At 61.6% G+C, this 14273-nt stretch overlaps 1 protein-coding gene across 6 annotated transcripts in view; it reads right to left on the reverse strand.

Moving 5' to 3' along the window:
* Nucleotides 1-3125: 3125 nt before the first annotated feature.
* Nucleotides 3126-14273, reverse strand: part of PITPNM2 (phosphatidylinositol transfer protein membrane associated 2) — a gene marked incomplete at both ends in the record, with an annotated part of 32584 nt that continues 21436 nt past the window's right edge. The window contains 16 exons of one of the 6 annotated variants that reach the window (XM_080717642.1): nt 3126-3449; nt 3536-3664; nt 3740-3923; nt 4293-4442; nt 4550-4698; nt 4805-4921; nt 5149-5265; nt 5519-5667; nt 6321-6476; nt 7317-7481; nt 8248-8397; nt 9034-9204; nt 10812-10990; nt 11332-11561; nt 12895-13014; nt 13127-13316. In XM_080717642.1, coding sequence (XP_080573768.1) covers nt 3126-3449; nt 3536-3664; nt 3740-3923; nt 4293-4442; nt 4550-4698; nt 4805-4921; nt 5149-5265; nt 5519-5667; nt 6321-6476; nt 7317-7481; nt 8248-8397; nt 9034-9204; nt 10812-10990; nt 11332-11561; nt 12895-13014; nt 13127-13316 — 2680 coding nt within the window. The remainder of the gene's footprint in view (nt 3450-3535; nt 3665-3739; nt 3924-4292; nt 4443-4549; nt 4699-4804; nt 4922-5148; nt 5266-5518; nt 5668-6320; nt 6477-7316; nt 7482-8247; nt 8398-9033; nt 9205-10811; nt 10991-11331; nt 11562-12894; nt 13015-13126; nt 13317-14273) is intronic. The other 5 variants (XM_080717643.1, XM_080717644.1, XM_080717647.1 and 2 more) reach the window with 5 other exon arrangements.

Genomic DNA, 14273 nt, shown 5'->3' on the forward strand with positions numbered 1-14273 from the left:
GGGCCCGCGGCAGAGGCTGGTGGATGGTGCTGCGGGCTGGACTTGGCCTGGGGCACGGGGCAGCGAGGCCGAGGGCTCCGCTTGCCTCCTCCCCCTGCGGCCTGGCTCGCTCCCAGCCCAGCCTCCTCTCAGGTACACGGGTGGAGGACAGGTCACCGGCCTCAGCACCGGCTGAAAGAGCGCAGTGTCCCAACATTAAACATTTCCTGGACAGAGACTTCTCCCATTGTTGCTTTTTGCGCTCGGGCTTGGGCTCGGGCTCGGGCTTGGGCTCGGGGAGGGCGAGGCTTAAGGCTCAGCCCCAGGGACTCCAGGGAGGAGTCCCTGGCAGTAGTGAGCACAGGCCCCTCCTGCGGCCCACTCGGCTCTGCAGGGCTCGCTGGAGAGGCGCGGCTCTTACTCCACAGAGGACAACAGTCAGAGCCGGGGCCGGGCCAGGTGGGGGCCTGCAGAGCTCTCCAGGCAGGTGTCACGAGGGCCGGCCCCTCCCCACCACGGCTTCCCGTGCCCACCTGGGTGCCAGCGCCCACCGCCACAGGAAGGAGACCCAGAGACCAGAAGGAAGCCTTCCTGCTTCTTTATTGGTTAACAGATAGTGGGGCTGTATACAGAGCACACTCCGGCCCGATGGTGCAGGGTCAGCAAGGAGGGGAGTCAGGACAGTGTTCACACGTGGCCCAAAGAGACAGACCGCACGAGGACAGACAGACGGAGGGACGCACAGGGGGCGGGGTGGGGGAAGGCTGTGATGGGCGGGGCGGCGGCAGGCAGCTCAGCTGAGCCGGGAAGGGGGGGCTCTCTCTGGAATCCCTCCTGGCAATCCTAGAGAAAGCCGGGCGGAGCTGGGCTGAGGCTCATGGGGGGCGGGAGTGGACTAAGGCTTATGTTCTAACAGGCCTGGGGGTGGGGTGGCAGTCAGTAAGGCCTGCCTCACCCTTTGGTTACCACGGTCAGGCCTGAGCCCTGCAGCTCAGCACCCAACACTGTAAACATTTTTGGTATTTAAAGGACTTTGCCCTCCCTCTCTCAGTATCTGGAGAAGCAGGGCTTCCTCGGAGGAGAGGAGAATGTGCCGGAAGGAATCTCACGGGCAGGCGGGGGAAGCAGACCTGGACACAGAAGAGAGGCTGGGAGGGGAGGCGTGCCCATCTCACCGTCTATGGCTGCGGGCCCTGGGGAGGCCCAGGGGACTATTGCTGTTGTCCCTGACATGGCTGGCGACTGGGCAGGCTGGGAAGCTCGGAGTCGTGGGGGCTGCCCCTGGGGAGAGGCCGAGCCCACGGCCTCCTGGGGCAGGAGGCTGCCTGGCCTTTATTGCAGGCGGGCCCAAGACTTCCGAGTGCTTCTCCGGATGGCTGGTCACCGAGGCTTAGGTGAGATGGGGTGAGGAGCCAAGAGGAGACACTGGCCACAGGGGCCCCTGGCCGGGGCTGTGATTGTCGGGCCAGTGACCCCCACTGGGGAGCAGGGGTATTACACTTTCACTGTAACAGTAAAATAATCATTGCTTTATACATAAAGCCTAAAACAACAAAAAAGTTACATCTTAAATAGGAATAAACCCTGAAGGTTCCATCCCCCAGACATTTTTCTCTGCACAAAATAAATAGCTTTCCCTCTGTATAGGCCACTTTCGCAGAACATTCACACGACCCTGTGGCTGTACATTATCTACACGCGGGGGACAGGTGGGCATCGGCCTGCACACTCCTCTCCCAGCCCGGGCGGCCCCGAAGCCGGGCCTGGGTTGGCCGCTTCTCGGGGATGGAACCAGCTCGCGGATGGCTGGCCGGGGCTGGGGGTTCCCCCGTTGCAGGGGAGGCGGCGGAGCCAAGGGCCACAGCCGAGGTCGCACTTGGGGCGGGGAGGGGAAGGCAGGTGCTAGAACCACGTCCAGGTAAGAAAGGAAGTCATGGCTGCCTGCCCTTAAGCTAACAAGCGAGCAGTGCCTTAGATTCGGCATTGAAACGGAATTGGCATTAAAAAAAAAAAAAAACCTAAGTATGTGCCCCACCCGCCCCAGAGTAGAAATTCAGTGGAATCGACGGGTCAGGTGAGGCGGAGAGCCCACAGCCCGCGGAGAGGGCCGGGCAAGGCCCACGGGGCCCAGAACCAGGCTGGACTCCTTCACAGTGCTGGACGTTCTCGACGTGGAGGGGCTGCGCCTGGTACTGAAAGAGTTAAGAAAAGGAGCAGCCGAGGATTGCTCGTTTAAAAAAACCTCATAGAAATCAGGTCAAGAAGTAGAAAGGCATAGAAACGCGGGCAGGCGGGCGGGCGGGCGGCGTGGTGTGGGGCCTTGGCCAGTGGCAGGCGAGGAGCAGGAGACACCATGCCCGCTCAGGCCCCCTAGCCCGAGGTGGGCCACTAGGGGGCCGGCTCTGGTGCCAGTGGCTGGAAATGACTCCAGGTCTGTGACTGGACTGGGCTCCAGGTGGGGCAGGCGGACAGGTGGGCCGGGGTCCAGGGCCGCCATGGAGCAGGCGGAGCTGCAGAAATTAAGATACGGCCTTTCTCTCCTGCTTGCACAAGGACTGGCCACACGGGAATCTTCAGTGCGGTGAACGGTCCCGGATCAGCAAAGACTGAATTTCCATGCATGTCAACGCATCTGTCGCCAGGGGAGGTGGTAGCGGGTCTTCACCCCCAAACTCGGTGCACAACCGGCGAGGCCAAACAGCTGAGAAATCCGAGTCCACAACTGAGAAGCAGGCTGGACCCCTGGTGGAGCTGCTACTGAGTGGGAGGAGACCGGGGGGGGGGGGGAGGGCTAGCAGACAGGAAGGTGTCCACGCCTGGTATCGGGGCAGACAGACGGACGCAGGGCCAGGTGTCCAGGGACGCCTCCCAGGCCAAGTGGAGGGTCCTGGCTCTTCTGTCCTCCTGGGCTGGTTGTCCTGCCGTCTTCCATGGGAAGCTGGACCACTCGGCCCTTAGGACACGAGGCAGGGCTGGGAGGATCGTGTGGCATGGCCCGTGCACTCCAGGGGCCCCAGGATGAGCTAGCTCTCAGGCCCACATCTGCGTATCCCCAGTCGCCTGCGTGTGTGCCCAGGCCAGGCCTCCCGGTGGGGCCGGAGCCCTGGCCTAGCACCATTGGAGACCACAGCCTCGCCAACGGTGCCCTACTTGGGGCCAGTGGCTGTCCCCGGCTCCAGCCGGCTGGTCATGGCGCGGCCCCAGCAGCTGGCTGCCACGCTCATGCCGCGCAGGCCCCGCTGCTCACAGTCTGCCTGGCTCTGTGTCCGCTCGTGCCGGTGGCTGGGGCCACCCGGCTGGGCCGAGATGGTGCGCAGCAGGTGGTTCCGGGAGCGCAGAAAGTCGCCCTGGCCGGGAAGACCAAAGCTGCCCTTGCGCAGTGCCATCCGGGTGGCCGTGTTGCGGGCCGGCCGTGCCCGGTGGTTGTACTTGAGTTGGGCCAGGTGGGCTGCGTAGCCGTCCGTGATGAACTGTAGGGCAGCGAGGGGGAGTGGGCTGTCAGGGGCCGGGCCCCCGGAGGAGCCGCTCGCCCGGGGACCCGGGGCGCGGGACGCACCTGGCACTGCTGCTGCAGCTTCTTGGTGGGCCGGCCCACGATGTAGATCTGCATGGGCGACAGGCTGATGGAGCTGTACACCGCCACGTCCTTGGTGGAGCCGTAGGCCGCGTGCACGCGCAGGTGCAGCTGTGGGGGACACGGGCGTGGGCATGGGCGCGGCCTCGGCTCCCAGCGCCCCCGGCCCTCCCTCCCTGGACCCACCTCGGAGATGAGCAGCTTCAGGAAGTTGGCCTTGTGCCGCAGTGGGTCGTGTACCAGGCCGTCACAGAAGGACACCACGCCGTGGGGAAAGTTGTGCTGAGCCAACCAGGCCACCACCCGTTGCTTCTGCATGTCAGGTCGGCCCGTCACGTAGATGATGAGGTAGCCCAGGTCCTGCCAGTGCCTGGGGGCGAGGGGCAGGCCTGATGTCCCACGACTCCGCCTCCCACCTGCGCCCCACTGGACCATGAAGAGCCCACCTCTGATTGGTGGGGCTCAAGCAACCTCGATGAGGATGGCACATCGTCCTGGCCCCCTGCAGGAGGGCCCCATGCTTTGCCAGCCTCCCTTCCCAGGGGAGGGAACTGAACCAGCACACAGCTTGAAGAACTCGCCCAAGGCTGTGCGCTGGTATATAGTGGCGCCGGGCTCCAGACCCAGGTTCCCGGGCACGCCGCCCGCTGTCCCTCTCCTGGCACCAGCAGGTTCTCCCTCACCTGGCTGGCAGAGCGTCCGTCTCCTGAGCCCGCCCACTGGTGACAGCAACACTCACCGCACCACGTCCACGGCCCCGGCTCGCACCTTGGGGTCGCTGCCCATGATGGACACGCTGGCGGCAAAGGAGCCATCGATGCTGAAGACCACAAACTCGGTGCCCTTGGGCAGCACGGTGATGTAGCTATCGGCAAACGTGTGGTCCCCCCTGGGCGACGGGGACGGTGCGTCAGAACCACCAGAGCCCCTTCTCCCGGTTCCCCTCTCCCTCCCCCCAGGAAGCTGTCCCCGTCCTGCTACCCCGCAGGTGCATACCTGACCACCATCTTGATGGGGTACACGCCCACCCCCAGCCGGTGCGTCTCGGGGATGGTGTAGGAGACGCGCCCGCTGCTGTTGGTCACCAGGGTGTCCAGGTAGAGCCACTCGCCCGAGGGCGGCTGCGTCATGATGTGAACGTCCACCTGGGAGCCCAGGCCGGCCGGTCACGCGCTGGCCACGTGCTAGCCGCCTGACTCCCAGGGCCCCGGCCCGGGGAGCAGGGGTCCCCGAGGTGCCCGGTGGCCTCACCTTCTCCCCGGTCAAGGTGACCATGTCCAGAGGGCCATACATGAACCGGCCCGTCACCACCTGCGGGCCGTCCTCGTTGGCCACCGCATCGTTGATTCTGTGGTTGGCCGTCACGTTCTGGGGGAGGGGAGAGCCCGCGGGGTCAGGTGGGGCCTCCTGGGCCAGCGGGCCAGCGAGGAGGCCTGGCTGGGCTCCCCGGCGGGGGAAATGGGCTCCTCTAGCTCTGACCTCACACCTCGCCAGCTCTAGACGCTTCTGTGTGGCTGGGTTTCCTCTTCTGTGCTGGGGAGGGGCCCGTGGGGCTGGGGAGGGGCAGCCGCGGCCCGGCACCCGACGAGTCTCACCCGCAGCTTCACGTGTGTCCTCCTGCGTTGCCACTTCTCCCGCGGCTGCGACGGGGTGAACACGGACACCTCCTTGCCGTCCAGCTCCAAGATGCTGGAGCTGTCATGCCGCATGACCTGGGGCAGGGCAGGCCACCGCAGGCTCAGGGGCCGAAGACAGGAGCCTGTGGGGGCCCGGGGTGCCGCTCGACCCGCAGCGACCCGCCCCGTCCCCTTGGATGCACAGGTGCATGCCTCCGTCCCCCCACAGAGACCTAACGGGCTCCAGAGCAAAGGCGCCTGTGTTCTGCACGCTCTGTGGCCGGAGCCAAGGGCAGGCCCCCTCGGCCCCCCGGCCCCCTGAGGGGCATCTCTCTGTGAGGCCGCGTACCTGTCTCAGCAAAAAGGAGACCACATCGGTGGACTCCCAGTAGCTGGCGTGGAAGAGGTGGGGCAGGGCCACGGTAGGGAAGGCCGTGAGGGCATCGGGGCAGTACAGGGCATAGTCGATCCGCTTCTGGCCCCACCACTTAGCCGCGACTGCCAGGAAAAAGGGCCGTGACTGGGGGTCCAGGTGGGGACCCTGGAGGTCACCTGGCCCCTCAGGGTGTTCAGCCCAGATTAGCCCCGCCCCTCCCCAGGAGCAGCCAGAGCAGATCTTCCAGGTCCGTGACAGGCAAGCAGCTGTGTGGGCTAAAGGCAGGGCGCAGGGGACAGGACTGAGTCTGGGGCAGAGGAGCGTCCCCGGTGGTCACTGATCCTCTCTGCCTCCCGGCCTCACGGAGATGGAGTTATAATCCCGAGCCTCCAGACAGGGCCTCCCTCAATGCAACAGAGGGGACAGAGAAGCCCAGGGCCTTCCAATGGACGGGGCCCACGCCCCGTGCATCGCGGGGCCTAGCCGGTCTCCCTCACAAACACAGGCTGTGAGGCGCACACAGGTCGGGTCAGAGATGGTGCCGTTCCCGGGTCCTGGCTCCCCCGAGATCTTCCCGTGGCCCGTGTGCTGGAGGGTCCCCCTGAATCCCAGGATGACCCCAGTCACTCCTCTGCCCCCTTCCCAGATGCCTGTGCCCTCCCGGTTAGATCTCTGCCTGCCATAGTGGGCGGGGCCTGGCGGTGAGATGCCGGGACATGCTTGGTGATGGTGACCCCAAGTTAGACGGGGGGGGGTAGTGTTGTGGTGGGGCTACCTTCTCCGATGTCCAAGTCAGGGAGGCAGGGGGCCCTCTCCAGGCTGGGGGTCACCTGCCTGGCCCGGGGGCGGGGGCTGGCAGGGGATGGGGGGGGCAGGGCAAGCAGGGACAGGCGCCTGATGCTGGGGGTGTGGCTGAGCGCCGTAGGGGTTTCTGGGAAGCAAGAATAAGGATGGGCTCAGCTATGCTGGGGATGTGGCACTGCCATCCCACCTCCTACAGGCAAGAAGATGCTGTGGGGCCGCCAGGCGGACCTCCTCCCCATAGGAAGCTGACAATGCCAGCCCCAGCAGCAGGGCCTGGTGCCCTGCTTTTCTTTTTCTTCTTCCTTCCTTCCTTCCTTCCTTCCTTCCTTCCTTCCTTCCTTCCTTCCTTCTTTTTGTCTGGGAATTGAACCCAGGGGTATTCTACCTCCAAGCTACACCCCCAGCCCTATTTTATTTTTTATTTGGAAACAAGGTCTCGCTAAATTGCTGACAGCCCCTCTAAGTTGCTGGGGCTGGCGTCAAACCTGAGATCCTCCTGTGTCAGCCTCCCAAGTACTGGGATTACAGGCAAGCACCACCACACCCGGCCACGGTGCCCTTCTGAAGTCTCCTCTCCCCAGAATCCTCCTTTTTTATACTGGGGATTGAGCTCAGGGGCGTTCTACCTTCAGGGTATACCCTGATTTTATTTATTTGGAAACAGGGTCTCAGTAGGTTGATGAATCTCACTAGTTCCAGAAACTGTCCTGTCTCGGCCTCCCAAGGACTGGGATCACAACTGTGTGCCACCACGCCCGGCTCCCAGAATCCTCCTGACCAGGTGATGTGCTGTGCCTCCACCTGGACACCAGGGACCACTGGCCAGCCCGCGGCCATGCGGCTGGCTACCAGCAGGATGCTGCTGATACCCTCCCAGTCATGGCAACTAAGACTGTCTCTGGACATGGCGCCGGCCCCTGGGGCCTTCGAGGCGGCGTGCAGTGAGGGTGCAGGAGGCTGTACTCACTCTGTGCGATGCTGGAGGCCGTGTAGCTCTCCGCCATGCCGGACACCTGGCTGGCTATGCTGATCTCGCTGGCTCTGCGCAAGCCACGGCTGGCGGGGGCCGTGCCGGGCGACGAGGGGGCCGCATGCTCTTGGAAGACCGCGTTGTGGGTCTGGAGCGCGTCTGCTGCAGGTGGACAGGGAGGGGGCCCAGGTGAGGGAGGCCCAGGCTGGCCCCCAGCTCCCTAGCAGTGGGGGAAGCCAGCGTGTCCCTAGGCTGGGGCAGGCGGGGCTCAGCCACGCCAGGGCCTGTAGCTCAGGGCTGTGCTGAGGCAGAGGACAGACGGACGGATGGACACAGACACAGTGGGGCCACCCTCTTGACCCACACAGGGCTCCTTAGCTAGTTTCTGGTGGTCCCAGCAGCCTGGGTGGCCACCCTCCTGCACTGCCCAGCTCCGAGGTGACCGCAGGGTCTTGGGCAGCTTCCCAGGGATGGCTTAGGTATGCTGAGGACACAGGAGGCAGCCACCCATCCTGCATCGCTCACAGAGGCCACCAGGGCTGTCTGGGAGCAGAGTCAGGTGCTGGAGGTTCTGGAAGAGGGGCCCATCTGCTGGGGCTGTGGAGGGGAAGGAGCAGGACCCACAGACCCCTAACTCCTCACTGGGTGTCTCAGCCCCTCTCCCGTCTGCTCCCTCCAGAAGGGAGCCAGGCTGGTCGCTGTGTGACCCTGGGACAGCCTCTGTCTATCCCTGGGCCGCACTGCCTCTGGCCTCTGGCCCACAGTGTACAGACGGGGGTCCCGGGCTAACTAACTCCCCAGGGCCTTCCTTTTGGGTCTTTGCCCTTAACGGGCGCCAGTGTCCCTTGAACCCCCAAGTAACCAAAGAGGGCGTGAGGGGCGGGTGGAGGACCAAGCGGGTGACGTCACCACAGACGGAGGCACACACACTCAGGACAGCCCAGGCTCTGGCGGGACCCATCTTGCCAGGCGAGCGCGGGAACAGGGATGCTGGTTTCCAGAAAGCCGTCCCCGTGGGGGAGCGGGGCCAGGGAGCCGCCCTCCAGAACCAGCTGGGGGTTTCTCTGCACGGTCTCCACTAGAGGCAGATGAAGAGAAAACAGAGGACAGAAACAGACACTGGTGTGGGCTGCCGACACAGACTGCTCCAGGACCAGGACGCGACGAGACCAGGGACACACGTAGGCTGAGTGGGGGACAGGTGGCTCTGGGGACATTCCCACCCCGTGTCCATCTCTGGCCGGCCATGTTGGGCCCAGCCCATAAAGCCCTACCCCTTGAGAGCACTCCTGGTTCTTTTCTGTTTGTTTTTTTTTTTCTTCTTTCAGAAATGGGGATGGAACCCAGGGGCATTCTACCTCCGAGCTACACCCCCAGTTCTAATTTTTATGCTTTATTTTGAAACAGGGTCTCAGTAAGTTGCGGAGGGCCTCACTAAGTAGCTGAGGCTGTCCTCGAACCTGGGATCCTCCTGTCTCAGTTGCCCGAGTACTGGATGACACCGCGCCCGGCTGCGCACCCCACTTTCACTCTGTCCCTCTGGGCTGGAGGAGGGAACTGGGCCCTGCCGGCCCCAGGGTATCTAGGTGAGGCCCTCCTGAGTCCCTTCAAAGGCAGTAAGAACAGTGCGCCTGCATCCATGCTGGGCATCCGCTCTGGAGAGGCGTCCAGGGCCACCCCCAGCCTGGGGACCCTTCCTGGGGGAGGCCCTCACCCAGCAGCGTGGAGCAGCCGTCGCCGAGCGGGTAGCGCTGGTAGCGGGGGACACTGAAGGGCGGCAGGGTGTGGAAGCGCTTCTCCAGCAGCGGCTCCAGGCGGGAGGCGGACGGGTCCGCGGGATGGAAGAGATTGTATACTTGCTGGCAGGCTGGCCGGAGCTGGAACACTGGGGGCAGAGAGAGGAGGCGGGCTGCAGCCGGAGCCTGGGTGCCGGGTCGGCTCGGCCTGCGCCTGTATCTGCTGGGGCTCTGCGTGTTGTGTGTGTCTATTTGTTTTTTCTGGTGTGTTTTGGTGTCAGGCTGGAAACTGGGGATCCTCAAATGTTAGGCAAGTGATCTGCCACTGAGCTACACCTGCAGCTCCCAGATTTTTTTTTTTTGTGTGTGTGGTACTGGGGGTGAAACCCAGGGGTATTCTACCTCTGAGCCACACCCCCAGACCGATTTTTTAGTCTTTGTTTTTGAAACTGGGTCTCACTGAGTTGCAAAGGGCCTCACTAAGTAGCTGAGGCTGGCCTCGAACCATGATCCTCCTGTCTCAGCTTCCCAAATGCTGGGATGACAAGTGTGCGGGCCATTATGCCCAGCCCAGATTTTTTTTTTTAATTTATACTTTGGTACTGGGGATTAAACCCAGGAGCATTCTACCTCCGAGTTACACCCTCAGCCCTATTTATTTTGAAACAGGGAGGGTTTCACTAAGTTACTGAGGCGGGCCTTGAAACTGCAATCCTCCTGTTTCAGCCTCCCAAGTACTGGGGTTAACAGGCATGTGCCACCTTCTCTGTCTAGATTGTGTGTGTGTGTGTGTGTGTGTGTGTGTATTGGGGATTGAACCCAGGGGCATTCTACCTCCAAGCCCCACCTCTAGCCCTACTTTTTATCCTTTACTTATTTATTTTTAATTTATTACTTTTTATTATTTTTAAAATTAATTAATTAATTAATTTATTTATTTATTTATTGGGTGGTACTGGGGGTGGAACCCAGAGGCTTTCTACCTCCGGGCTATACTCCCAGACCTTTTTTATATATTTTTTGGAAACAGGGTCTCACTAAGTTGCTGAGAGCCTCACTAAGTAGCTGAGGCTGGCTTCGAACCTGTGCGATCCTCCTGTTTCAGCCTCCCAAGCACGGGAATTACAAGCGTGCGCCACCACGCCCGGCATTATTTTTTTATTTTAAAACAGAGTCCCACTAAGTTGTGGAGAGCCTCACTAAGTACCTGAAGCTGGCCGCAAACCTGTAATCCTCCAGCCTCAGCCTCCCAAGTACTGGGATTACAAGCATGCACCACCATGCCTGGCTAATTTTTTATCTTTTATTTTGGAACAGGATCTCACTAAGTTGTGGAGGGCCTCACTAAGCAGCTGAGGTTGGCCACGAACCTGCGATCCTCCTACCTTAGCCTCTTAAGTATGGGGATCACAAGCCTGCGCCACCACGCCCGGCTTAGATTTTGTTTTTAATTGAGAAAGCTATCATGACACTAGAATAATCATTGTGTAAGTCTGGCGGAGTATACAACGAATAGCTCAGTCTCACGATTCCCCCTAAGCAAAGACCTAATACCTGGAAGACCCTGGGCTGGTGCCCCACTGCTGCACCCCAGCTACCCCATCTCTGCTCGGGGGTGCATTGGGAATAAATGAAGCAGTAGGTGTTGGGGCACAGGGCCAGTCCTAATGAAGCAGGAACAGGGGGTGGCACTTGGGGTGTGACCACGGCCTCACGCCAGGGGGCCACTGGGACCCCAGCCCCGCACGGCTCTCACCATCCAGGGCAGGGATGACAGTTTTCCTCAAGGCCAAGACGAGCCCCAGCGGACACCCGAAGAGGAAGAGGTCGGCGATCTCAAAGTCGAATCTGCCTAGGGCCCCGGCGCCGTCAAGCATGGTGGAGCTGCTGGAGCGGCGGGAGCCGGGCTCGGTCCGCAGCACGCTGGCGTGAAGGCTACAGAGGACATACATGGTCACGCTGGGCCTCCTTGGGGCCGGCCTGGAGAGGGGGAGCCTGGATCTGATGGCCCCCTGCTGCCCGCCCTCGTACGGCCGCCCAGCACCTGCCAGGGTGCTCAGGGAGCCTGTGCCCTTTGGGACAGTCAGTCCTACTTAGACCATGCTGCCTCCAACCCGGGACCATCTGCTTCTTGAGGCTGAAGGTGGCTCTTGGCGCGTACAAGACCCTGGTGCCCAGGGAGTCCCCCCAGACAGAAGGACTGGCGGAGACGCCCCAGGCCCTCGTGCTGACGACGGCCCCGTGCTGTTCCCCCTCCCGCAGCCCCCCGGGCCCACCTGGACAGGAAGGCGTGGTGCTGCTGGATGGTGTCCAGCTCATAGGTGGACGAGTCGCTCCTCTTGCGGGGCAGCTGCCTCTTGGGGTCCTCGGCGCCGCTGCTGCGGGGGATGTCTATGTTGCTACGGCTTAAGTGCTGACTGCCCTCCAGGCTGGAGCCGCCGCCGTTGCCACCGCCACCGCAGTGCGCGGAGCTCACCAGGACGCCCGGGGACAGCAGCTCGGCATCCTGAAACGGCCCCACGGAGGCTCGCCGCCGGGACGCTGCCCGCTGCCCAGCCCTCCCGCACATCCTGGGCGCCGCCCATCCCTCCGCCTCCAGGTCCTGCTGGCAGCTGCCTGGCCGCTCAGGCCCTTGTCCCCTGCCGCCCCCCAGCCTACCACACAGTCTTGGCAGCCTCTAGACCTGGCCTTACCTAGCCCACTCTGTAAGCAGGGGACTAGGGGCCTCTTCCCCTCGCTACTGGGAAGCGGACAGGGTCAGCTGATTGTACCTCCCAGGACCAGAGACTGTTCCACGTGGCACAGACCCTGATCTGTGGCCTGTGAAGACACCTGCTCTCCAGGGCGGGCTGCACAACCGCTCTTCGCACTCCCTTGGCACCTCTGGGCACCTGCCCTGGCCACCTCTGTCCATCCTGTCTTACTGCTGGGCTGGGTAGGATTGAGAAATGCCACCTGGGTGTGTATGCATGTGTGCATGCGTGCGTGCCTGTTACTGGGGATGGAACCCAGGGAGCCTTCAACCTCCGGGTTATACTTCCAGACCTATTTTATATATTTTATTTGAAAACTCCCAGACCTATTTTATATATTTTATTTGAAAACAGGGTCTCAAGTCGGGAGTGGTGGAACACACTTATAATCCCAGCATTTGGGAAGCTGAGACAGGAGGATCGTGGTTCAAGGACAGCCTTAGCTACTTAGGCCCTTTCAACTCAGTGAGACCCTGTTTCCAAATAAAGAATAAAACACAGGGCTAGGGGTGTAGCTCGGAGGTAGAATGCCTCTGGGTTCCATTCCTAGTACCAGAACAGAAAGAAAGAGAGGAAGAAAGAAAGGAAGGAAGGAAGGAAGGAAGAAAACAGGGTCTCACTAAGTTGCTAAGAGCCTCACTAAGTAGCTGAGGCTGGCTTCAAACCTGTGATCCTCCCGTCTCAGCCTATTACGTACTGGGAATACAGGCGTGTGCCACCGCACCCAGCTCCCCTGGCTTCTTTAGGGCCCGCCATGAACCTGTGGCTTGGGCACCTTCCCTGTCCTCAGTCAGAGAGACCTGGGTTCCCCTGGGACCCCCAGGCCTCTCCCACACCTTCCCTGGGTCCCACCTGGGGATGAGCTCTTGGGCTGCAGGCACAGACTCAGGGCCCAGGACGGTGCTTGGTGCATAAACAGAAGCCAGGAGCTTGGCTGGGCGGTGTCCACATGGGGCTAGGCAGTGGCTTGGTGCGCCATGGCAGGCAGGGAGGCAGGCGCTCTACATGTAGGAGGCCATGGGCCTCTGCGGAAGCCAGGGCCCAAGGAGGGTTATCCCACCACCCCGCCAGGCCCCGGCTCGGTACCTGCACGCTGACCACGCTGCCCCGGCGGCTGCTGCACCGGCTCTCGCACACTGGCTGGTTGCTGTAGCATAAGGCGTCGAAGGCCAGGATGCCCCCCACGCAGTCCCCGATGAGGCAGACCTGGAGGCGGGAGAGGCCCGTTTCTGCCCGGCTGGCCGGGCTGCAGGCTGGAGAGGGTCGTGTCTTCATCCCCGCTGGCCCAGCCCGTGGAGTGTTCCTCCCACCCACTCACCTGCCCATTGAAGGTCACGCCCTCCTGAGACTTGATGAAGTCCCCGTAGGCCAGGTTGACTCTCTGAATGACCGTGGCCACCGCCTCTTGGTACTGGGATGATGAGGTGGCCAGCAGAGGCAGCGCAGCCAGGGGGATGTGGTCCTGACTGCTGGACAGACAGCTTTCGTCATGGCTGTAGGGGCTGAGGCTGGGGGCGGGGGCAAGAGGCCGGGTCAGCGGGCAGCCCCAGTGTAACTCCAGGGGCCTCCCTGGACCTGGGCAGCGGGTAGACCCAGCCGCCTGGATCCAAGTGCTCACAAGAGGCGGCCAGGCCAGGTCCTGGGCAGGCTCAGGGAACCCGGCCAGATCAAGTAGGACCACCCCCCAGAGGCAGGCCAGCGTCCCCATGTTAGAAACTGAGGCTCGGTAGGCCGGGCGTGGTGGGCACACTTGTAATCCCCGCGCTTGGGAGGCGGAGACAGGAGGATGGCGCAGGTTTGAAGCCAGCCGCGCTGGCGTAAGAGACCCTGTTTCAAAAATATAAAATAGGTCGGAGTGTAGCCCGGAGGTAGAAGGGCTTCCAGGAACCCCAGTACCACCCCCCCCCCAAAAAAAAAAAAGAAAGAAAGAAACTGAAGCTCGGTAAAGGGGGGCTTGGTTTTGATCCTGGCAGCTAATAGGTGGCCCGTTTCAAAGCTGACGATTTCCCCTGGCCCGTCTCTTCCTCCCTTTAACAAATAACAGGCCCTAATCAGTGGAAGGTATGAAGATCTGGCACCTGTGAGTCTGAGACGGAACCATCTCCAGAGCCACAGTAGACAGGAACCGTCTATCTTCGGACAAGCCCACGTGACCCTCAAGAGCCAGATTTTATTTTTTTGTACTTATTTTTGTGGTACTGGGGATGGAACCCAGGGGCATTCTGCCTCCGAGCAACACCCCCAGCTTAATTTCTTATTCTTTATTTAATTAATTTATTTTTTTAATTTTTATTTTCGTGGTACTCGGGAGTGGAACCCAGGGGCTTTTCTACCTCTGGGCTATACTCCCAGACCTAGTTTATATTTTATTTGGAAACAGGGTCTCACTTAGTTGCTGAGAGCCTCACTAAGTAGCTGAGGCTAGCTTCGAACCCGTGCGATCCTCCTGTCTCAGCCTCCCAAGC

This window comes from Muscardinus avellanarius, assembly GCF_963383645.1.
Source record: "Muscardinus avellanarius genome assembly, chromosome: 21".
In the NCBI taxonomy this organism is placed as follows: Eukaryota; Metazoa; Chordata; class Mammalia; order Rodentia; family Gliridae; genus Muscardinus; species Muscardinus avellanarius.